Here is a 24185-nt window from a genome sequence, read left to right as displayed (position 1 = left end):
GCCAACTACATCACTTCCGCCCTCTAATCTTTCCGGAAGTAAACCAAAATAAAGGGGAAGGTGCTTCGCCTCACTGCAGAAGCCCCAGCTGTTTGTTAAAGCGTGACATCTTTTACTGTGTCTTTATTGTTCCTCGGCAGGATGTCTTTCCCCTCCTCTTTCGGTACGCAGCTTTCAGCCATCATGGATGTGTTAGCGAAAGCTGCGGTCGCCGAAATAACGAAGCTGATGGAGGAGGGGAGCGTGGTTCTGCGGCTGGAGATGTGTCGGAGGGATACTGAGATTCAGGAGCTCAAAAGAAGTTTGAAGCTGATGGAGGTTGAGCACTACAAAGCTCAAGAAGAAGTCACAACCAGAGCTACAGAGGACAAACTGCACCAAACAGCAGCCGGGAATCAGGTCCCCCGAAAAGGTGAGCAACAACCGGTAAGCTAGTTCCCACATCTTGAGAGAGCATCACACCAAACTTCACTCAAAAACTCTGACATTCTGATTTTGCATTCCTATAAACAACAGTTCTTGCTTGTTATAACATAACTTAAGATTCGTAACGATTTTAAATGGTTTCCTGTTTAATTCGGCTTAAAGATTAATCCCTTATTTTCACTGTGTTTAAACTATTAGACTGTAAAGCAATTTCATCCAAAGGAATACGATAAGATGGAACTTTATTTATCCCGAGGGAAATTGTTGTGCAACAGTTGCAATACACAGTAGCAGTAAGATTTACAATTCTTTTTAAACAAAATGTACAAATAGTGCAAAATGTTTTATACAAATATAGAAAAATGTAAGAATAAGATGAGATGGTATTACACAATAGATGTGACTATTTAGAAAAACTGGATAAGCATCAGTTGTCAGGAAAAGTAACTCCCAGAAATGGACACCTTCCAGTTTACAGGGTAAACAAACAGCCATAGGTTTGCACTGTCCCAAAGAAAGCAGAAATGAGCAGTTTCAGGCTTTACAAAGTCACTTCAGCTATTTTAATTCTATATTAAGAAGAAGTGAGTCACTATTACAAGTTATTATGTATGCAGCAGTAAAACATGTCAACAAAGATGTCCATCTAGAGAGTTCCTTCGGGAGCTCAGTCGATGAAAACAGTTCTATTTATTAGTATTTTTGCTCCAAAATGAATTTGGAGCTGTTCTTGCTTTGTTGACTTGCATTTATGTCAATTGCAGAAGAGAAAGAAGATCAGCAAACATGTGCAGTGTATCTGGAACCCCAGTCTGCTCATTCAGTGTGCGAGTCTGGACACGGAACAGAGGAGCGCCAGGACATGAGGCCAGCGGTGAAACACGAGCCCGCTGATGAACCTGCTGCCCAGGAAACAACGGGCAACACTGTCGCAGCAGTCATTTGCTTTGAGGCGGGAGAGCGAGACGACATGATCTGGCCTCCGCCTGCTTGCAGCATGTTTGAGAAAAACTCTGTTGCGATGCAGCCGAACATTCAGATGTTCTCCTCTCACACTGAGCAATATGCTGCCCATAGAAACACAGAAGGTTCCTATAACTCTTCATCCTCCGCAGTAGAGGACATTGCTGATGATTCTTTAAGTGTGCCCATAAAAGTAGAGGTAGAGATTCGACCCACGTGCATGGAAAGTTCCACTTCACAGTTCGGACGTGCTTCACACGCTGCAGTCAGTCATGATCCGTGTTCGCAACAGGCCGGGCCGTCACTAGCCCCGCCTCATGCACAGAGGTCCACGTCATGCACGTCAGGATCAAACGCAGAAGGTCACACCCTCAATAGGAACAACCTGAGAGCAAAACGGTTCATGAATGTTTGGAGAGCAAATCAAAAACTGTTCATCTGCTCGGTCTGCAACAGGGGTTTCCCTCGCATGTCTCAGCTAGAAGAGCACATGGCCTCCCACCAGCCCTTCAAACCTTTCCGGTGCCTCGAATGCGGGAAATCGTTCACCCAGAAGACCCGACTGAAGACGCACCAAAGCGTTCACACGGGGGAGAGGCCATATAGCTGCAAAATCTGCGGCAAGATGTTTTCGAGGCAGGACAACTGCCTGAGACACGAGCGCTTCCACAGCGGGCTGAGGCCGTACAGCTGTGGACAGTGTGGTAAGAGCTTCACTGTGCTGGGTAACCTGAAAATACATCAGGAGATTCACCTGCAGGGAAGATAGCGCTCGGAAGAAGCGTTGCACAATGTACTGTGACAGTTTTAACGCAGGGTGCAAGGCGTGGACGTTGGCAGAGATCCAAAGATGGAATGAGGCAATATTCGATAGTTCTATTTATGAACAAGTGTTCTGCATATGTTAGAAATGCAGACTCATCATTTCAACTAAACCCCATACATACTATTTGAAGCGAGTCCTGCGGTGTAAAGGGCTTCTTGGTGCAGTTTTTGAGAATGGAATAGATTTACATCTGTGTAAAGATGGGTTGCACAAACAAGGATTCGTTTAATCTAAGATTAGTGGCAGTCAGTTTAGCAGAACGAGGTTTTAAAATGAGGAAATCCAGATTTCCAGATCCTCATTTTGTAAAAGTGTATTGATGCAAACTAAAATTAAGTAGATTTGCATCAATATGGAGCTGTTTGTTCATTAAAATAAGATTAAAAAACCCACCAGAACGACACCTCACTGCCAAAGTGAGTTAGTTAACCCGACATCAACATTACTCATGTAAAACTGAATTCATGGAGCAATATGACCAAAAAATAGAAGATAATTACAACAGAGAGAGAAAGCACTCGAGCGGTTTTAAATGTTAAACCTCCTCGAGTGTAAGTTTTAAAGTTAATACTAGATCACATCTTGAATTGGAGTTTAAAGTTTTTGGTGCAACAGAATTATATTTAATCTGTTTGGAGTAAAAACTAGAGAAGTATACATCTACTCTTTCTTCATTTTGAACTGGTTTTATAGTTTGGTGCAACATGATTTAAAGTTGAAGTATGATTTTAATCAGGTTTTGCAACACGACCTTAGAAACTCCGTTTTCCTCTCGTCTCTGTGATCTTACATAAAAATGATTCGAATGAGTTCCTTGCAATTTTAGAAAAGGAGAGCATCAGATCAGATCTTCACTTCAGGTTTAAGAATCTGTTTCGAGCTTTTGATCGGTGCGTGTTTGATCTTTCCAGTTTTCTCATGATCTTGTACTCGCAGGTATTTCAGTGCCTTGGAAATGTTCTGGTGTCCTCGCTTCCTAAAGCTCCTTTATCCCTGAACCTTCCTACATACAGACAGCATTTAACCTAAAATGACCTTTCACACTTTGATTACGCACACAAGTGGTGTACAGTACATTTATTATGTGGCCTCTGAACAGTTTGGCGCACCAGTGATGATTTAGGTGTGTCATAGTAAAGGGAGTGAGCGTGAATGCCTATGCAATAATTTCTATATATATAAGTCCAGAAAAGTCCTTGAGATGTGGAAACCCTGATATAATTTGAATGTGTATATTACTTGTACTTAAAAAAATACTTTAAAATAAGTATAAATATGAGTATATGTATTATATGCCTGCTTTTTTCCCCCCACAAACATGTTGAATTATGTTTATACTGTAAATGTATATATTATATTATATTATATTGTTAATCAATTATATATAATATATTATTATATAATATATATTATTATATTTATTATGTATATATTTTATATTTTCTTTTTAAATTAATTTACTTTTGTTGTTGTTTTTATTAAGTTTTATTCTGTTATGAGTTAATGAATATGGTTGAAATATAAATAATGTTTTGTTGGTGGAAAAGGGGAATAAAGTAAGTTGGAGGTTCTGAAGTTACACCCATTGTGTTCACAATACTTTTTGTATTTTGTTAATTGTCCTATAGTAAACTGTAATGGTGACAGTACTTACTGATTATATATGTTGGGAGTTGCAGCATGAGGTCAGAAATAAGTACAGATACAAAGAGAGAAATTAAAATATAAACATTTAGAAGTATATGAAATAGAAAATGACAAGGCAACTAACAGTGCTGTACAATCTGCTGTCTTAAGTTTACCTTTTTAAACACAAGTTAACTCCAACGGTTTCAGCTTTTAAAAATACGTTGACATTTTTACTTTAAATCTTTTAGAACGCCAAAGTGTAAACTGATGCATGTAGGCGTTGTTGCATTTAAATAAAATGCAACCGATGTAATGTGTGTGTATATAGGACTTCTAGCCATATCTTATTTTGGCTTTTAAGGGATAACACATAATAAAACACTAATTCGAGCACAGAGACAATCAAATAAACAAACGACCACTTGAAACAACAATTAATTTATTTAATTGGTTACTGCTGCTTAGATTATTTCCCGTATGTTTTGAACTGATGCCATACCTTATGTTATTTATTTTATAAATGTTTTTTTTCTTTAAATACCATTTTTTAAAAACTGGGTTAACCTCGGAAGTACCTCGGCAATATGCGTTGCGCGTGTCCGCTAGTTATTACGGTATTCATGTCATCACTTCCGTAAAGCGACAACTTGTGTTTATTCTTTGTAGCAATTAGCTGCAGCTGCTAGCCCAAAGCGCTGCGCGACACATTACAACCAAAGTATCCGCAGTTCGGTCGTAGTCAGCGGCTTCAGCAATGACATGTTTCGGTTAACTAGGGCGAGCAAGTTCCGGCCACTTCTCTCGTTTTAAAGTTCAGGCTTTCCTGACACTTTGCTGGGTTGGCTGTTTTTTTTTTTTTTTTTAAACAATGTTGAGCAGCGTTGCTCTGCGGGCTCAGATTGCCTCCGTTATCGATGCCTTGTCCAAAGCAGCCGTGGCGGAGATCTCCAAAGTTGTGGAGGATGGCATGGTGGTGTTGCGGCTGGAAATGTGTCAGCGTGAAAATGAGATCAAGAAGCTGAAGAGCAACATCGAGGTTGTGCACAACGAGCTGAGGTCACTGCAGGAGAGCGTGACCCTGCAACCTGACAACCATGGGAGAGATGGTGAGATGGACCTGACACACACCGAACACCTGGGATACACTCTTACATTTCACCTTATTGTTCCAGTGATGTAAGATGCACGAGGACACCTCATCTTAGGAAATGAAATAACTTGCTCACATATATGAACACTGCTACAAGGCTGATTGCATGCCAGCAGTAGTGTGTCAGGCAGTCAGCTGTGCAGTGACAACTCCAAATATGCCATGTTATTAAAAATGAACAGCAATAATTTGGTGAAAACTAATGAGGGATGTTTCCACAGTACACATATTTTATTTATCGTATTTGTATTAGAAATTAAATGTTATAATAGTTCAAATGACGTCTTTGCTGTAAAAGGAAAATACTTTTCATTATAATTTAATTTAGTCTATTGTGTTTCAGTCACTGGGTCATTCTGATGTCCCCAGCGTGCTGCGTTGAACCTGAGCAAGGTTTTCCCTAACCCTATGTTCATGGAATCTGTAAAAGGTCAAAGCTTGATGCTTCTTCGCTTAGTATATATTGTTTTAATCTAACTCTCACACGCTACATCTGACCGACAGAGAACATTGGTTTACAACAGTATGGTAGGAATAAACCATTCTGGGAGGTTCTGTGGATCAAACCAAAACCAAACAAGAGTTTGAGTAAAGTTTTAAAACAGAAGCACAGATGTAACAATTATTTTAGAGCCAAACTTAAAGCGGATCAAAGTCGAGCTAAACACTGAAAGGGTTAATGTTTGTTAACATTATCATCATTTTCGGTATTTAGTTACTGAACAATTGTAATACACACATTTCATTGTGACATTACAACAACACTAACACTGTTATCATTGCCTTCCCGCAGACATTCAGAGTGACGTCGGTGATGAGAGCACTTCGCCTGAAAAGGGGAACGCCGATAAGAACAGCCCGTCCATACTTGAGGTGCAGGTGAAACGTGAACCTGTGGAAGAAGGACGTGAAGAAGTCGCAGGTCGACCCGACCCGCTCGGAGAAGAACCGGACAGTGTGCGGTGGAGGCCGACAACGACGGGACGCAACAACTCCAATTATTTAAATGTGGGGCAGGATTCCTCGCTGTGTCTCCCTGGATCTTCGCCGGCGCCCTGCAGCAGCTCCGGTGGCTTTCAGCAGAGCCCGTTCAGCCGCGGGCCGCAGGGTTACGGTCTTTATCGTAGCTCGTACAACACGGTGCGCAGGAGGACGGTGAAGAGGCTGATGTTTAAGAAAGGCTTCATCTGTCCGTACTGCGGGAAATATTTTGAGCGTTCCGGGCACCTCGAGAGGCATAAAAGGATTCATACGGGTGAGAAACCGTATCGCTGCGAGATATGCGGGAGACGATTCAATCAGAAATGCAGCCTGAAGGAGCACGCCAAGATCCACAGGAGATGTGAGTACAACGCTTCTTTGTCTAAGAAAATGCTGCTTTTATCAACGACTACCTTTAGAGCTTCCCTTCAGCCAAACATGTCGTCCTCTGAAGCTCCTTGCAAAGGGAAAGAGTGAAATACATGTCGGATGGATGAGATGCAAAGCAGGGTGTTTCCCCAAAGCAGTCGGTGCACTCTGGAGGATAACTGCGTCCATTGTTTCCTGCGCCGGGAGGTCACAACCTTTAGCCGCGGAGCAGTTGGGGATTTAGTGTCTGGCTCAAGATGTCTTCAGCTCTCTGCCAGTGTACAGTATTCACTGGAAGACTCTCTTAAAGTTGATGTTGTGTAAGGACTTCCCTTGGACGTTGAGTAATGTTTAAAACATGCGTGACTGTCGAAGAAATGATGCGGAGCGGCAATAAAGGCATCCGGTCCTCCGAACCTCCCGGACGCTTTTGGGAGCAGGTTGTATTTCTTTGTTGCTATCTTCAATTCACAGTTGGACGTCTGTGACATTCCTCTGTGTCACTGCGAGCAGAGAGAAGCTCTGTGGTTTAGGCGAGATGTGAGGGTGCCTGTGATGGTGCCTGTGATGGTGCCTGTGCAGCCGCCTGTGCAGCCGCCTGTGATGGTGCCTGTGCAGCCGCCTGTGAAGGTGCCTGTGAAGGTGCCGGTGCCTGTGAAGGTGAAGGTGCCGGTGCCGGTGCCTGTGAAGGTGAAGGTGCCGGTGCCTGTGAAGGTGCCTGTGATGGGCTGGCTTATAAAAAGGCCGGCCTTTTACATCCTCTCTGCCCATAGAGGGCGTGTTAGTCGGATTCAGGAGTTCCTCAAAGTGCTCCTTCCACCGGCCGATAACCTTCTCAGTCGAAGTCAGCAGGGTCCCACCCATGCTGTACACAGCTTGGATGGTTCCTCGCTTCCCCCTCCTGAGGTGCCGGATGGTTTTCCAGAAGCACCTTGGTGCCGACTGAAAGTCCTTCTCCATAGCTTTTCCGAACTTCTCCCACACCCGCTGCTTTGCCTCTGACACGGCAGAGGCTGCCGCCCTTCTAGTCCTTCGGTACCCTGCAACTGTTTCCAGAGTCCTCCCGGATAACATAACCCGGTGTTCGAGGGTTACCGCCCCTTGAGGCACCTTAGACCTTGAGACCACAGCTCATCACCGCAGCTTCAGCAATAGAGGTTTTTGAACATCGCCCACTCAGGTTCAATGCCCCCAACCTCCACAGGGATGTCTGAAAAGCTCCGCCGGAGGTGTGAGTTAAAGATCCCCAGGACAGGGGCTTCCTCCAGATGTTCCCAGTTCACCCGCACTACCCGTGTGGGTTTACCAGGTCTGTCCAGAGTCTTCCCCCACCCCTTGATCCAACTCACCACCAGAGGGTGATCAGTCGACAGCTCCGCCCCTCTCTTAACCCGAGTGTCCAAAACATGCAGCCTCAGATCAGATGATACGATTACAAAATCGATCATTGACCTTTGGCCTAGGGTGCCCTGGTACCACGTGCACTTATGAGTATCCTTATGTTCGAACATGGTGTTTGTTATGGCCATTCCATGGCTAGCACAGAAGTCCAACAACAAACGACCGTTTAGATCAGGGAGGCCCTTCCTTCCAATCACGTCTCTCCAGGTGTCTCCATCGTTTCCCACGTGTGCGTTGCAGTCTCCCAGCAAGACTACGGAGTCCCCTACTGGAGCTCCCTGCAGGGCCCCATTCAGGGTCTCCAAGAAGGCCGAATACTCCGAACTGCGGTTTGGGGCATAGGCACAAACAACAGTCAGAGTTTTCCCCCCCATAACCCAAAGGCGTAGGGAGGCGACCCTCTCATCCACCGGGGTAAACTCCAACGTAGCGGCGCTCAGCCGGGGGCTAGTGAGTATCCCCACCACGGCCCGACGCCTCATACCTTGGGCAACTCCGGAGAAGAATAGAGTCCAACCCCTATCCAGGAGTACGGTTCCAGAGCCAAAACTGTGCGTAGAGGTAAGCCCCACCAGATCCAACTGGTAGCGATCCACCTCCCGCACTAGTTCCGGCTCCTTCCCCCACAGAGAGGTGACGTTCCACGTCCCCAGAGCCAGCCTCTGCTGCCCGGGTCTAGTCCGTCGAGGTCCCTGACCATCACTGCCACCTGTGTGACAGCGCACCCGACCCCAGCCGTTTTTCCCATGAGTGGTGGGCCCACAGGATGGATGGATGGGGAGGCACCACGTAGCTTCTTCGGGCTGTGCCCGACCGGGCTCCATGGCAAACCTGGCCACCAGGCGCTCGCTGTCGGGCCCTCCCTCTGGGCCTGGCTCCAGACGGGGGCCCCTGGCATCCTCCGGTCAGGGTCTCTTCTTTCCTTTCCCTTTTTTCCATGAAGATAATTGGCATTATTAATTAGTCGACTAATCTTTGCTACATAAAACTGAAATGAGGAAGTTGTTAGTTGAAGATAATAAGTGTTGTTTGTGTGAAGAAGGTTTAATGATAGCAACCTTTGCAGGTGTGTTCAGTTTAAGGTTTGTTGGATGCGGAGGGTAAAAGTGCTTCTTTCTCCTCTAAACAGGTATTCAACCCACACCGTTTGAGATGGAAGTGAAGGAACCGAAGCAGATTCCCGAGGTGAAGCCGTGTGCTGATGCTCCTCGCATCGAGGGAGACAGTCAGGTGAAGACTGAGGACGTCCTGCCCGAGAGTGAGGACGCCCTTGCGACACCCGTACACGTCAAATCGGAGCCTGCGGAGGAGAACATAGCACAAACGCCATTTCAGGGAGGAAACGAGCAGACGGGAGAAGGAGGAGACGACCTCAGTGAGAACTTCACAACGTTTGAGAGAGACGGCCAGCGGTGGATGTCCAGGTTACCAGGACAACACAAGGCAGAGGTCGCAGAGTATCTCAGCAGCTCGGGGACGACGTCCTTCCCGGGGTTGTCCCAGTTGCTGCCGCCAGTCGAGGCTTCTTACAGCACATTCTCCTTTCCAGGGAAGCCATACGGGGAACTCAGAAACAACACGGTGTCCCAAACACCGTACGGGTCCTCAGACTCGCTGATGACATCCAGTGACGCGGGCTTTCATGGAATGACGGGAGCCGCGCTGGATCCCCACGGACAGAGAGGAAGCAGGTCCTTTCAGGTGATCAAACCAAAGAAGTGCTTCATCTGCTCGTACTGTGGCAAAGTGTTCGAGCGCGTTGGCCACCTCGAAAGACATTTACGCATTCACACCGGGGAGAAGCCGTACGGCTGCCATGTCTGCGGGAGGTGCTTCAATCAGAAGAGCAGCCTCAAGGGCCACATGAAGACTCACAGAAATGGTTTGTTATTAATATTACATTTCACATTTTCCTTAAGTCCAAGTTGCAATATTCAATTTCCTTTTTTATGTCCAACCAACAGTCAGAAATGCAATTTGTTTTAGTTTATTATCATTAAAGATAATACATCTTATATATTCCTAATATAAAAAGCAGATATTCACATTTGAGAAGCTGGAAGAGATTTTGGCATTTTTCCTTTTTAATAAATATAATTAGTAACCAAAACATTGACTCTAAATTTTCTACATTTCTTGAAATTAGAACAATAAATAAGAAACTACTAAATTAACTGTATAATTAAACCAATTTGTAATGGTAAAATATAAATGTTTACCTCCACACAAGCCCCACTGCTGTATATAAAAGAGAAGTTAAATGTATATCTCGTTTTAATCCTGTCGTCTTTTTTCTCCTCAAAAGGTGAGAACACAGACCTGCTGGACGCACATCACCTGATGTTTACGATGCCTGATAATCAGCTGTTTAAAAACCCGGCAGAACCCAAGACGGGTCTGGCGGCTCTGCAGGAACAGTTGCAGGGTGCCGCCGCGTACAGCGAGGCTGCTGGTGAGCAAACGGTGATGGTGAAGCTGGAGCCGAATGGGGAAGATTTTCAGACTCTGAGTCAGCCGGGCACTGAGGACGGCACAGTAGCACCACAACAGAGTCAGCTGTGGACGTCTGGGATGGAGCAGAGCGGTCATCCTGAACAAACTGTCTGTGCACATTTACATGACGTCAATTATCACCTCAGTCCTGCTGCAGGAGCCGCCGCCGAGCAGCAGGGATACACGTCGCCAATCCACCATCTGCCTTTTCTAGACGCCAAAGAAAAGGAAGAAATGATTTGCGACGATCAGTACTCCATGATGGCCGATATGACTGTAGCACCTGAGCTGCACCATCCACACACCGCACCAGAGGTGTCTGTGAGCGAGTACACAGCGGCGAGTGACAGGACTCACGAGGGAGGCGTGCTTGAATTTCACTCGAGCGCCTTAGGTAACTGTGGCGAGGACGCCGCCCGGCAAAATTGCTTCATATGCTCAACTTGCGGTCAAAGCTTCGACAGTTTCGGTTTATTTCAGAGGCACCAGTGTAAAGATATCACGGAGCGATCGTTCGGCTGCGACATCTGTGGGAAGGTGTTCAGTCAGATGAGCATCCTGAAGTTACACCTTAAACTGCATGTAGAATAAAAGCGTCAACAAATACACACAGTCGTAACAAATGATGTCTAAATAAATACTTGACTTGTTCCAGAACTTCCAGAAGCAGGAGAGTGACAGTGTTCTCTGTGCAGTGCTGGTGAAGTACAATGTTTTGTTTACAGTAAGGACGACACTGTTACATCCTGAATGTTTGACCTGCGTTGCTCCTTGCTTGCTTCTTTGTTTTATGAATGGTAATGGCCAAATAACATTAAATTAATGCTGATCATGGCGCTTACTGAAATATTTTAGTTTTCTGTTTTCACCGGGCAAGTAAGTGAAGCCTGTCCAAATCATTATGTTGTGAACTAAACGTTTGGTAAGCCACCACTGTTGACTGTAACTCAACGAACCGTCTTCATGCAGAATCACTGTTCTATGTTCCTTTGATGACATTTATTTAAAGGTTTGCACTGTAACTGTTTCCTGTTTCATCATGCAGGATGTAAAGTCACATACTGTTCGATCTCCAGTGTGAGGGAGGGATTGATGAGAATACACTAGAGTTTATTCTTTGTTCAGATTCTTTCTTTACTTAAGGGGAAAAAAATCAATGAAATCAATGTTTCATCGAGCTTTGATGAGACCAACCATTGCTGAGCGTCGTGTACTAAGACGTGGATCCACATCAGTATACTGTATCTGAAAATATGTAATAATGCATAATTACTTAAAAAAAAGAAGTAGTTTACTGTTGTTAAATAGGTGGACAGTTGGACCGAACAAGCCCCAGCCTCATTTAACAATGTTTTGTATACCTCAAATGACTATTGCCTTTAAAGCGTCCTGTAAATATGTCTCTATAATGTTCAATATTCTGTTGGTTTAATCTTTCAAAGGGCAAATTCGTAAAGTAAATGTTGTGCGGACAGGGTTTCAAACACAGCAGGCCTCCCACCAACAACAACAACAACAACGTGTACAATAAGTTGATGTTAAATCATATGCAGGAAACGTTTGCATTATTTATAACTAACAAAACATGAAATACCTCAGTGACACACAGGGTCCATAGTATGTCGTGGGTTGATGACGTTGACGATCAGATTGAACAAATTACACAGTTAAGCATTAAGCACATGGAAAACTAATATAAAAAGTGTTGGTTCTGAATGAATGGTGCAGTTTGTAGCAGGAGGCTGGACCTGGAAACACAAAACTAGCTTACAGTATGACGAGTGCCTGCGTTTTACACACGTGTTATTGTTTCTTTTTAAATTATGCTCACTCATCAATACTTGTCAATCTGACGCCCAAATGCATGTTTCACAGATATGACAATAATCGAGCACATTATGCAGGAAGATGGATTACGTTTGAAAAGATAATTATATAATGAGACAGTTCTGTTTTATTGTTTGTTTAGCTTTTTGTATTTTCAAAATAAATTCAAAACGAACAAATTGTGGAGTCTGGCACTCTGGTTATTTAAATGTCGAACAGTGTAAATAAATTATTTTTGAATGTTCTTTCATGCACCACTTTTGTTGCTTCTCTCGCCTCGCCTCATTTTCCTCCAGGGTTTCCACATTCATGGAAAATATGTAAAATGTTATCTTCACTAAACAGAAGAGGACCCAATATGGATCCTTAAGGGACCCCTAAGACCAAGTCACAGATAATGCCTTTAGTATCAAGTTGTCTTAAACCATTCAAAATGCTAACCGGTTCATGAAGCGTGTATTGGATAGGTTAATGTAGGCCACTTCAGAAGGGGTTACTGTAGGGTAATCGTTTTCAAAAGTGGACTTGCGAAGGTCAGGTCAGACAATAGGGCTGCAACTAACCATTATTCTCATTATCTATTCATTTGTCAATAAAATGCGACAGTCACAGTCCAAGGTGATATTTAGATGTCTTGTTCTGTTAGTCCAAAACTCAAACATATTGAGTTTAATGATAAAAAACGGAGAGAAGCAGGAAACCTTCATATTTTACAGGCTGAAAACAGCATTTTCTATTTTTTAATGAAAAATAATTGATTATCAAAATAGTTTGTTTTTCTGCCGATCGACTAAGCCTTTATCTTCAACGTTTTTCAGAACAAATTTATTTTAGTTCACCCCTCTCCTTTCCTCCGCTCTGTCTCTGACTGTAGGAGTGTGTGTCGGGAGCAAAGTCCCTCCCTTCGCGAAACACGGGAGGAGGGAATGTGAATGCACAAAGCAAAAAAATAATAATAATAATAATCATTTGAAAAGAATATGTAAAAAAATGAATTGCTTTATCTACAAACTATTTCGCGACCCCCCCTGCAGTACCTCCGCGGACCCCCCTTTTGAATCGTTGCAGCTCTAATTGACAAATGCAGATATCTGTAAGGAAAATGAAGAAAATAAAGGCCTACTTGCAAATGTGAATTTCTATTTGAAAAGGAACATAATGTTTGTGTTTGAGAGAAACTGACCTGATGGCCGAGCTAATATTACAAAATGAAACCATCCTGTCACTTACAGGCTGTCTAGTTGTCTACTTGTAAAGGTCACTTTTAAATGTTTTACCTGAAACGCCTTCACAGGCTGTGTTCCTCTCTTCCTCGTTGGTCGTAATCTCACTGCATGTCTACTCGCGTGTTTACGGTAAAGGCTCCGCCACACGGAAGAAAAGGTTCCAGCTAGCTAGAAACACAGGGATGTAACATTTCTGGTGCGTCGGTTGTTTTCGCATTTTTTAATAAAAACCATTGCGTGGAAGGACCTACTTCTTATATTTTGTTCTCGCATATTACTTTGCAGGAATCAACATGGCGACGTGCATTCCCTTTCAAACCCAGTTATCCTCTATAATGGAGGTTTTGGTTAAAGCAGCAGTGGCAGAGATATCCAAACTAGTCGATGACAAATGTGCGTTTTTGCATCTTGAAATATCTCGAAAGCAAAGCGAGAATGAGTTGCTGAAAAGGAAATTACTAATGATGGAGAACAAAAGTGCACAGCTGCAGCGCGGGTTTGGTGAGATGCTCAACTGTTTTTAATTTGTGCTCTTAATTGACGACTCGAGTAAACTCATGTATTATGCATATTCATGTACAAGTATCCAACGTGATACACGTTCATCATTTTGTGAAACTGCAGGGAAATTAGTGCTATAGCAATGAGTATAATTAGCTCTGTAGGGACGCTTTACATGTACATTGTTGTTAACGTGTAGTGCATTTCCTCTTTTTAAACGTGTGTTTAATTTCACTTTCTAGCTTCTGTCAATTAATTGTTTCCTTTCATGCACCAGAAAACTACATGGACCGAAGAACTGATATGGGGAACTGTCCACATCCTCCAGGAGATGTTAAGGTCATTTTCATAACTGTTATATATGTCAATATGTTCAGGAACATATGTGTAGATGTACTTGAATCAAGCGACTGTCCTCAGGGCCCCAGACCACCAGATTTACTATGTGCAAAATGTTCAGAGAGTAAAAGAGGCCCAGTAGTAATTGTTGTGCAGCATCGTCCTGTAAATTCACTTCACTAGCATTGACACTACTGTGGAACAAACAATGTTTTTACATCTAACGCTGGATCACATGACTCTCAGCAGCAACAGCAGGCAGCTGAAACTACCAACTGTTCACGACCTGCCCAGAACCACACGACTGACTGAATGTCCGTCCAAAGTTGTCGGAGAGCAAACAGATATAAAAGGAGAGTGAATATTTGATTTACATGCGCAAGGCGGTCGTAAACACGACTCCAAATGAACGTTAATAAGAAAAGAGATAAGAGACAGTGGCGTGCAAAGAGAAGAGTGCAAAACAAAAGAATGAACAGAAGGTGCAAACAACAAGATACAAGACAAGGTACAAATATATAATGCAATAACACACATGTAGTGCAATAATAGAAAACAAAGTGTAAAGAATAAGCACTTTGATGTTCCCTGAGGATATTTATGGGGTTAGATAATGTTGCTGTGTGTTTGTTTGATTTATAAATGAGCAAATGTTTGCTCACAAAAGTTGAATCCATCGTCTCTTTATCTAGTTTCCTGATATTGACGGCGCCACTGTTTCGTTCACGATTAAAGAAGAAACTCCGGATGAGATGCTGTGGATCAGTGATTCTGCTCGACCAATTGGTGAGTTAAAGAACTGGATTTTGTGCAAGAAATGAAATCCAAAAACAAACGTTAATGCTTAAGTTGCTTGCAGGTGGGTCACTTGCAGGTTCTGCAGTGCAATTCCGCAATCCAGCTAATGCTCCGGAGAGCCAGCAGCTGGAGGACGACCTTCAGTTAAACCGCTCGGAGCGTGCCACGAGAAAAACATCAGAGTTCGGTGACTTGTACAACTCTGCTGAGCACGCAGGAGACGCCAGTGGCCTTCAGTTCACTGTCAAGACAGAGAAGGAGGAGGACCGGTCAGGGTTCAGTGAGGACGGGTGCCAGCACGGCGCAGGGAAGCAGACTCAACTTGCTGCTGACTTTTCCATGGACGAACGAGAGAATCAGCTCTGGTCGTCCATAATTGAAGGCGATGACATTGATGCAGGTTTTCCAGACTTTTCCAGCGTGGTCGAGGAGTATTCCAACACATTTCCGGACCATTCTGATGCGGTTTCTACAAAGTCTGCTGGCGTGCAGCAGTTGTCCTCTCAGCGCCCGTGTAACGGGATCTACAGCGGTGAGTTGCAGAAGGATGTTCCCCCGTCGTCCAGTTTCCAACCCAGATCTCAGGGTAGTCTGTCGCAGAGAAACCCCTCACACGGTGCACACGCAGATGACCACGAGAGGAGTAGTTCAGCTGCAGACAGACCAGTCGTAAGTCACTCGCACATCTCAAGCGGCAGCTTCCACCCCCACACGTCCCACAAAGCTCTCTCTGGCACTTCACGGGGCTACTCCTGCACACACTGCGGGAAGACGTTCAGCCGCCTGCACCAGTTCAAGCTTCACCAGCAAAGCCACAAGAGGAAGCGCTCATTCTGGTGCACGGTGTGCGGGAAGAGCTTCCAGTGTTCGTCCCACCTCAGCATACACCACAGGACACACACGGGCGAGAAGCCGTACGGCTGCGGACAGTGCGGGAAGAGGTTCACGCAGCAGAGCAGCCTGAGGGTCCACCAGCGCACACACAGCGGGGAGCGGCCCTACAGCTGCTCGCTGTGCGGGAAAACCTTCATCCTGATGCACCATTTGAAACGGCACAGAATCATTCACACGTACAGCTGAGCTGGAGGCGTCTCCAGGGATGCTGCTCAGGTGAAAAGACTAAAACAAAACCAAACTAAAAAGCCAGTCAGCTGTTACGGTTGGGATTTGTAACCTTGTGGCATCGCTCACAGGCTTTGTATATTAATGCATATTCTACTATGCAAAATCCATCTGGATGGGTTTTAAGATGTTTGCTTCTTTTTTAAATGCTTATAATTATTCAAACCTAAAACTGAATTGCACCCTCAAACAGAATTCACATAAGTAAGTATTTTTAAGACGCCTCCAAAGCTAGGAATCCAAAAAAGAAACCCTGAAATGTGGAGTCATAAAAAAATAAAAGCTGCAGATTTACAGTTTGTTTTATCTCCTCATGTAGAAATATGCCTTACTTCATCTCAGCACTGAAACTGTAGAAGCACAAGATCAACATAAACTCCCCGACACCGTCACGCGAGGGCTTTCCACTCCGACCAGTGAAGCAGCTCTCAGGTTCATCTTCTGATGGCAACGTTGGTAAAAAAAAGAAAAGAGAAACCTGCCTGACTATTGTTCCAAGTTAAATTGTTCCATACAAACGTTTCCCCGACATCCTTTACACTTTGTTATGATTTATATTAAAGGATCTTTTAAATCAGCAGCTGGATCTTTTCACTGTTTGTAATTCATTTGATTAAGTTAAGTTTATTATCATTTGGTAATTATGGTCCAGGATGTTGCATTCAGGTTACTCCAGCAGCATAAAACCCAAACATGCATCCCAAGTAAAACAGGAGAAAAACATCCTTGCAGCTGGATGCGGGACATTATTGGCATTTTACTTGATAAATAACGATTTATTGATCAAAATTGTTGCATTAATTGAATCATTGAAGCCTGTGGTTCTGTCGCTGCGGTGGATGACATGGCACCAGAGGGCAGCGTAACCTCTCCTCACAAACACCACCGTGCAGAGAGGGAACTCTGAACAGGAGCTTCCCACTTCCTGTTTACTGCAACAAAATAAAAGCATGTCATTAATCCTCAGTAGTTTAAAAGCCTTTACTGTAGTTAAGTCACATTTAACTACTACATTCATTTAAACATCGCACCTGCTCTGCTCAGCATTTGATGCTTTTACATACAGAGGATGAAAGATCAGCGTCTTCCCGTTCAGCCGTAGAGTTATACATGTCAGCTTTGCAGGCGGCGATGCTACGCTACGCTTGGTTCATCTGCACATGATCCACACATTGTTCGCGGGGTTAAATAATGTATCTAGAAGTGAACATGGCTTTAGTTTGGCATTGAAAGGGTTACACAGGTAGTGAAGTACAATATAAACACTGCTCTGGAACAGTGTGTCCTCTCTCGTGCACAAGTGAAAGAGCAGCCTGTGCTGTAACAGTTCTGTGTAGAACTTCACTGCACACACACACACACACACACACACACACACACACACACACACACAGTTTAAAGGTGCAAGAGGAAGAAGTTGATATATTGCAGTGAATGATTTCCCCTCAGTCCTCTCATCTTCTTTCTGTTTCAAATGCAGGAGCTGTTTGTTGCAGAAAATAATGCTGCAAGGTAAGCGTCCCGGCTGCCTCATCCTCGGGACTTAAATGTAATATTTTATTTCTCATCAGAAGGTGTAAAGGTAGATCGTTGAAGCGAGTGTGAGACTTAAGTTAAAAGGTCAGTGTGTGTGTGTGTGTGTGTGTGTACTGCCTCTGCCTGCTGCAGTGCATCAGTACATTTTGTGCAAACACCTGGACCTGTGGTCCCCTGCAGGGAAGCGGACAGCTCCTACAATTCTCACGACCTTGTATGGCCATGAACACGGCTGCCTGAGCGTCATGGAAAATGTCTTTTTGCAGGAGGAGGAGGAGGAGGAGGAGGAGGACGAGGAGTAGTGGGTATATTTTGGGTTAGAAAGTGAGACCAGGCAGAGTACAGACTGCAGTATCCATGTCAGAGGAGTGAGTGGACGGAAGAGATACATGAGGGTAAACATGGCTGATAAGGTGAAGGACACGGACAGTAGAAATGTCATGGTGGCGTTCTCTCACAGAGGACAGCTGTGGGCACCACCTGGACATTTTATTTGTTAGCATTCTTACATCGAAAAAGCAGGTCGTGCTTTAATGGCAGACACTGTACGGAGACTCAGTGTCACAGTTTATAACATTAAACATATTTTATTATTACAACATGCATGATATGGCCACACGTGTCTGGACGCTCCTACACACGTTGATCTGCTGCTGTTCTCATGCTTTAGTTCCTATTAGGATCTTAATGCTTAAGAAGGTGATATTTTAGACGATGTGCTTTGTTTTCGGGTGTCCACATACTTTTGCTGATTGCCCGCAGATACTCAAGAGCTTGAGAACATTTGTGTCTGTTGTGTTTGAGCATCAAAGAGCAGTTTTATAATAATAAGTTGAAACTAAAATTTGACAAAAGCCAAACGGTGTTCTTTGGAGAGCTGGATAAACGTGCCAGGAGATGAGGCATTGCTTTACTGTCGTGAAGTATCCATCAGCTGCAGTTTACACAGCAGAGGCCGCTTTAATTACATTCTACCTTAAGCCCCACCCCCTTTTGTGAGACAGTTTGTGGTAATAAAACTGTATTATGTGAAATACAACGTGTTACAATTAGATTTGACCTCATTTTAGGAAGAATTATCAAACCTCAGACAAAGAAAACACAAAACCAAGTTTAAGTTGAGTCATTTTATTGTAAAAGTAGATCCAGTTTGTAATAAAGTACCTCTTACAGTCTGCTAACACAGTGATAAGACATAGAGGGAGATTCTGATCAATAAACATACTTTAGTAACTGTCACATGTGTTTTATATTCCCTTTCTTCAGCTGTTCATCAAACTCTCGATATATCATCAAAAGCAAAGAAAACACCACTTAAATATAATTAGTATAAATATTTTAGAACATTTTTTATCTATTTTACACTTTAAGAAATTATTACTTCCACCAAGTCGTGCGAGGACCTGGCCCTCTACATTACATCCATATCACTGTATTCATGAATGTCAAAGATCTGAAACAATAAATATGTCATTTTTTTAAGTTAAAAGGTATTAATTTAGAAATAAAAATACGACCCCGTTTCACTGAAACACTCGGCTGAATGCAGAATAATGCAACGCGCTGAAGTCCTTCATCTGTACACCTCAGATATGTACACGCTGCAGATGGAGGAGAGTAAAGCTTCCAGGATTTTAAGACTTAAAGTAACAAGTGAGTGAAAGCAAACCAAATAAACTAGTTTATCAAGTAGTCACCCAGCCGAGGGGGGGGGGGGGGTTACTGTAGCAGCATTTAAAGAGTTAAAGCAGGTCAGCTGACCCGGGTGCAGCGGCATCACGTTCAGAAGGAGTTGTTGTTGTTGTTGTTGTGCTCCAGCCGGGCCACCATGGTGGACAGCAGCTTCTCCAGCTGCTCGGCCCTCTGCCTGCCCGTCTCCAGGACTTCTTCGTGGTTGGCCTTCTCCTCGCTGTCGTAGTCCATCACCGCCAGGTTGGTGATCAGCGACAGGGCGAAGCAACGCATCCCGGCGTGGCGGGACACGATGACCTCGTGGACAGTGCTCATCCCTGCAGCAGAGACAGAGCGGAGGTGAGAAGTTGTGCTAGTTATCCAGCCGGACGCAGAGGTTGTGTCGTTTTGCAATAACAACTTGGGTTCGTAAATAAAAAAACAGTAAATTCTTTTCTTACAAACACAGCGGTGAGATAAAAACTTTGAAGTTGCTTAAAAGTGAGGTTTTGAGTGACTAATCCTGTGACACACTTCTTTCCATGTGTTAGTCAGAAGGATTGATTCAGACCGTGTGTGTGTTTCTGTGCACGTACTTCTGTCTGTGTGATGAGCAGTCAGTATGAGTGTGTATATGATATGAGTGTGACTCTGCACACCTCGTGCAACCCCACCTCAGAAGATCCTGACTACCCCTCTAAGCAGAAGTAAGGAAGTCTTGAGACTCACCCACAGCGTCGGCGCCCAGCCTGTGCAGCATTTGACACTCTGCGATGGTTTCGAAGGAGGGACCTCCCACGACGCAGTACACCCCATCCCTCAGGAATTTGTTGTAGCCCAGCTCCGACGCCACATCGTGGGCCAACCGCTGCAGCTCGCGGTCATAGGCGTCAGACATGCAGGGGAAGCGGACGCCAAACCTGAAGAGAGGAGAGTGTTGAGTCCACACATCTGTGAAATGACTCAGGTAGCGTTAAAGCAACACACTGAGCTTCTTTGTCCTCGTGTGAACGACTAAAGACAGTAATCAACATGTCGGTCAGCGTGTAAGTCGTCTGTTTTATATTATATGTTATATATATTATAATTCTAAAGAAAGTTATTTCTTGGTCTCTCTGAGCTGAAGACAAATTGTTTTTTTTCAATGTACATTTTAAATCTTTCAGACAAATAAAAAACATTTGCAAATGATGTTGTAATGTTGGTGAACTGGCCCTTTAAATGTGCTAAACCCCCCCCCCCCCCCACCTAAAATACTCAGTTACAGTCAGGAAATACTGTTTATTTTGTGCATTAAAACACATCACATGTGAATGTAAAGTATGAACCATAAGCAGCTTTTAAACTACAACAATGTGAACGGTCGGACACGTCCCTCCTTCTCCTCCTCCCACCTGTCATCATTGGGTCCAGCCAGCGGGTTAATTCCAGCGAACCCGGGCATGTTGATATGATCCTTGAGGATCATGACGTCTCCCACTTTGTAGTCCTGGTTGAGGCCTCCGGCGGCGTTGGTCAGGATGACCGTCTCCACGCCCATCAGCTTGAAGACGCGCATGGGCAGCGTGATCTGGAGAACACACGGTAACGTGAACACACGCACTCGCAATGATGATATTGATAAACATCATGATTTGACTTGTAATGGCGGACTTATACTTCGTGGTATTGGTACTTTTACTTAAGTAACAGATTTGAGTGATTGGTCCACCCCTGCTAACCTTCACCAACCTCTACCTGTGTGTGTGTGTTGTATCTCTACTCACCTTCTGGATGGGGTAGCCCTCATACAGGTGGAACCTGCCCTGCATGCAAACACACGGCTTGCCTTTGAGTGTTCCAAATACCAGCTGGCCAGCATGACCATGCACTGCAACACACACACACACACACAGTTAGCTACCCGGTACATTTACTTAGAGCTTGCAAACATGCACACACTAATTGCCAGACAGCTGCAAGCTGTGTATACCTGTGCTCCGGGGGAAGTTGGGAATGTCGCTGTATTTGAAGACCTGAGGGTCCTTCAGCATCTTAGCCAGCCCCCCCATCCCTGAGCCGCACACGATTCCCACCGTCGGCCGTACCTCCGTGCTGGACATCAGCCAATCAGCTGTCGTCCGACACTCTTCATAGCTTTCACTGAGGGAGTCAGAAAAACAGAGATCAGTCACGAGTCTACTGAGCTTGTGTATCAACAAGAGCTGCTGGCTGCACAGAGATGTCCCCCCCCCCCCCCCCGTTGTGACACCAGTGTTCACCAGAGGACGCTGAGCTTTCACATGGAGGTCAAGTGTTTGTGAGGTTGTGTGTGTGTCAATGCATTAACGCTACATGGTTAAAAGTATGTGTGTGTTTGAATTCATCCACCAGGGACGGGGTGGGGTTGAGGTTGTTATATTCTTTTTCTTATTTTTACTATTTTAAATGTCATTATTCATTTCAGCTTTGTCAACACATTCTGAACGATACCTTCTGACGAGACGATATTCATTTTAAGATGTCATCATTTCCCCTGTCTGTGTGCAGTCATGCTGCATTCAAGTACAAGGACATTCAACAGAAGGCATTTGCATCCTGTACAGTCACTGTGTATTTCCTGGATTTGAGTAATATTTATACAAACACACATTACTCACACAAGTGCTGTTGTGTGTCTGGTGTCATATGTAGGTGACGGACTTTAACGCACCTCCACGATGAAGACAGTCAAACACATTTCTGTACATATGAGAACTGTTGAATCTCTCCCTCTCTTTACCTTTTGGTTCTTAATCCATCTTTATACAGGTAACTTTATGAATAACTTTATTAAACTGTTTTGTTTGCTAGCACAGTGTAAAAACAAAGAAACAAGTATGACAGGTCACCACAGACAACATATGAAGACAATACTATTAAGAATATTATAAGAGAATATTAGTGTGGCACATATTTGGCATTTCTTTCTGCAATTTCTTGTTATTCATCAGCTATTACATACACGATACTAATAAATGCAACTGTTGGGATGATTAATCCTCCGTTTTTGGACTTTCAAAGACGTCATTGGGCTTTAAGGAAATATAATGGGGATGTTTCAAACTCTACCTGACTCAGCATCTATTACAGGTGCTGGTGTAACTTCCGTGTAAGTGGTAGAAGTATAAAGTAGCAAAACATTGTACTTAATTACAGCTTTGAGTAGATTTCACATCAGCAATTTCATTTTATTATCCTATTTTAATTAAACCTCTCAGTTTGTGTTCAGTAAAAGCACAATGTCATCATGCAGCCTGTCTCGCAGTGTGGTGGCTCATTGTGCGGCAAACCGTGATGTGGACAAATAAAAGTGAAATCAGCAGAACGGACTCTGTGGGCCACAGGGGCCAGTGGGTTTATATAAATCACGCCACGGCGGTGTGCACGCGCCGAGCGGGGTTTTTCCGTCCAATTGTGAGCAAAGAGTTCCGCATTTTTATTGCGTTAATGATAATGGATTACAGAAGAGCGCGTTTTTTCTTCTTCCCGGCAGTCGTCACTTCCGCGTGGTCCATAAGAAATAACATTCATTCTCAGGAGTGTGACATCCTCACGAGGCATCTGCGCGCGTCTCAGTTCGTGTTTAATTACACATTTAATTACATCGCGTGTCTGTTTCTGTGCGGGACATGGAGCTACATTTAAAGTATTTACAGCCTCCACATGTCCCGCAGCGATGGAGACCCGGTGATGACTTCAAGGCATCATGGGATTATTCTAAACTAGATCTCTGTAATATTCTAGTAAATATTAATGTACTCACCCAGACACAATCTCGGACACAGAGAGCATGATGAAACGGGATGCAGGTGGAGTGTGCAGGTTGTTCCGTGAGACTTATCAAGCTATCCGGCTTTTCTACTTTTTTACTTTTACGATCACACTCCTCTAAAGGCGCGGCTGCCACATCCCCCCACGTGAGACCGTCAGAGACTCTGATTGGTCGAGGCGCAGGCAGGGCGCTTCTTAAACTCTGGTAGTCACACCAACTAATGATGCTTTTCAAGTTTGTTTATTCATTTATTCATGTATTCCGTTACGCAACCTACGTGGGATTTCCGACATTACGTAAAGGTTACATTCCGCATTTATACTGCCTTTTGATGCTGACGCAATCGCCCTGCACGAGACAAGAAAGAAGTCATTTAGTTTTACAAAAACATAGTTTATGAACAAATATGTATTCCTCCTCTATATTGAAACAGTAATACAGTTCATTTTAGGGAAATATTTTGAACAATGTTCATTTAAAAATTTACTTCAAAATGGATTTATTTAATTTTTCTAGTTTCTATGACACATAATTCTCTACAAATGTAATTTCTACAGAAATGACCAAGTCTGTCTTCCTTCATATATATTGTTAGAGTCGTCTTTCTCTCCCTGGGTCTGGAAGATGAAGGACACTGCTTATATTCACAACAGGAAAAAAAAACCTCAACAAAATGTATGGTTGCGGGTGTTGAAGTAGTAATTACAGCAGGGCTACACTTTTGTTTAAACATCTGGTTTCATAAAACAGTGGTGGAATGTAACTCACGTTTCCATTGTATGCAGCTTTATACTTAAATATTACACTTTTTACAGCTTTAGTTACTTTTCAGATTACAATGTGTGATACCCCTTGCTGTTTAGTAAAACTCTGAATTTGATGTTTTTGGAATTTAAACTGAAGGATATTACTTGAGAAAGTTCTTCTACTTCTTAAGCTAAATAAACTATTTAAAACTCTCTTGGATCAGCTGGAAAATGCATGTCACAAAGCTAAAGGTACTGTTTCTCTGAGCTCATTAAAAGTTGCAGTGAGTATTTTTACTTTTGATATTTTAAGTAAATTAAGCTGATATTATTTACAAAGTTTACTAAAGTTTTGAAAGCAAGACTTTTACTTAGTAGTAGAGTTTCA

At 43.6% G+C, this 24185-nt stretch overlaps 3 protein-coding genes across 3 annotated transcripts; 2 read left to right on the top strand and 1 right to left on the bottom strand.

Moving 5' to 3' along the window:
• The first annotated feature begins 36 nt into the window (after nt 1-36).
• On the top strand, nt 37-3571 carry LOC115022259 (zinc finger protein 568-like). Its single transcript, XM_029453231.1, has 2 exons — nt 37-412; nt 1191-3571. The coding sequence occupies exons 1-2, from the start codon at nt 142-144 to the stop codon at nt 2156-2158; spliced, it is 1239 nt and encodes a 412-aa protein (XP_029309091.1). The 5' UTR covers nt 37-141; the 3' UTR covers nt 2159-3571.
• Nucleotides 3572-4315: 744 nt separating this feature from the next.
• LOC115022306 (uncharacterized) lies at nt 4316-16347 on the top strand. The gene is made up of 8 exons (XM_029453274.1): nt 4316-4950; nt 5788-6336; nt 8875-9627; nt 10051-10824; nt 13577-13792; nt 14070-14131; nt 14824-14917; nt 14991-16347. The coding sequence occupies exons 1-8, from the start codon at nt 4713-4715 to the stop codon at nt 16007-16009; spliced, it is 3705 nt and encodes a 1234-aa protein (XP_029309134.1). The 5' UTR covers nt 4316-4712; the 3' UTR covers nt 16010-16347.
• Nucleotides 16348-18699: 2352 nt separating this feature from the next.
• On the bottom strand, nt 18700-23209 carry pnp5b (purine nucleoside phosphorylase 5b). The gene is made up of 6 exons (XM_029454234.1): nt 23043-23209; nt 21231-21400; nt 21025-21128; nt 20653-20828; nt 19988-20178; nt 18700-19596 (listed from the first exon to the last, which is right to left on the bottom strand). Exons 1-6 carry the CDS (start codon nt 23069-23071, stop codon nt 19370-19372), a joined length of 897 nt encoding a protein of 298 aa, XP_029310094.1. The 5' UTR covers nt 23072-23209; the 3' UTR covers nt 18700-19369.
• Between the last annotated feature and the right edge of the window lie 976 nt (nt 23210-24185).

This window comes from Cottoperca gobio, chromosome 17 (assembly GCF_900634415.1).
Source record: "Cottoperca gobio chromosome 17, fCotGob3.1, whole genome shotgun sequence".
In the NCBI taxonomy this organism is placed as follows: domain Eukaryota; kingdom Metazoa; phylum Chordata; class Actinopteri; order Perciformes; family Bovichtidae; genus Cottoperca; species Cottoperca gobio.
This window is presented reverse-complemented; position numbering and strand designations above follow the sequence as displayed.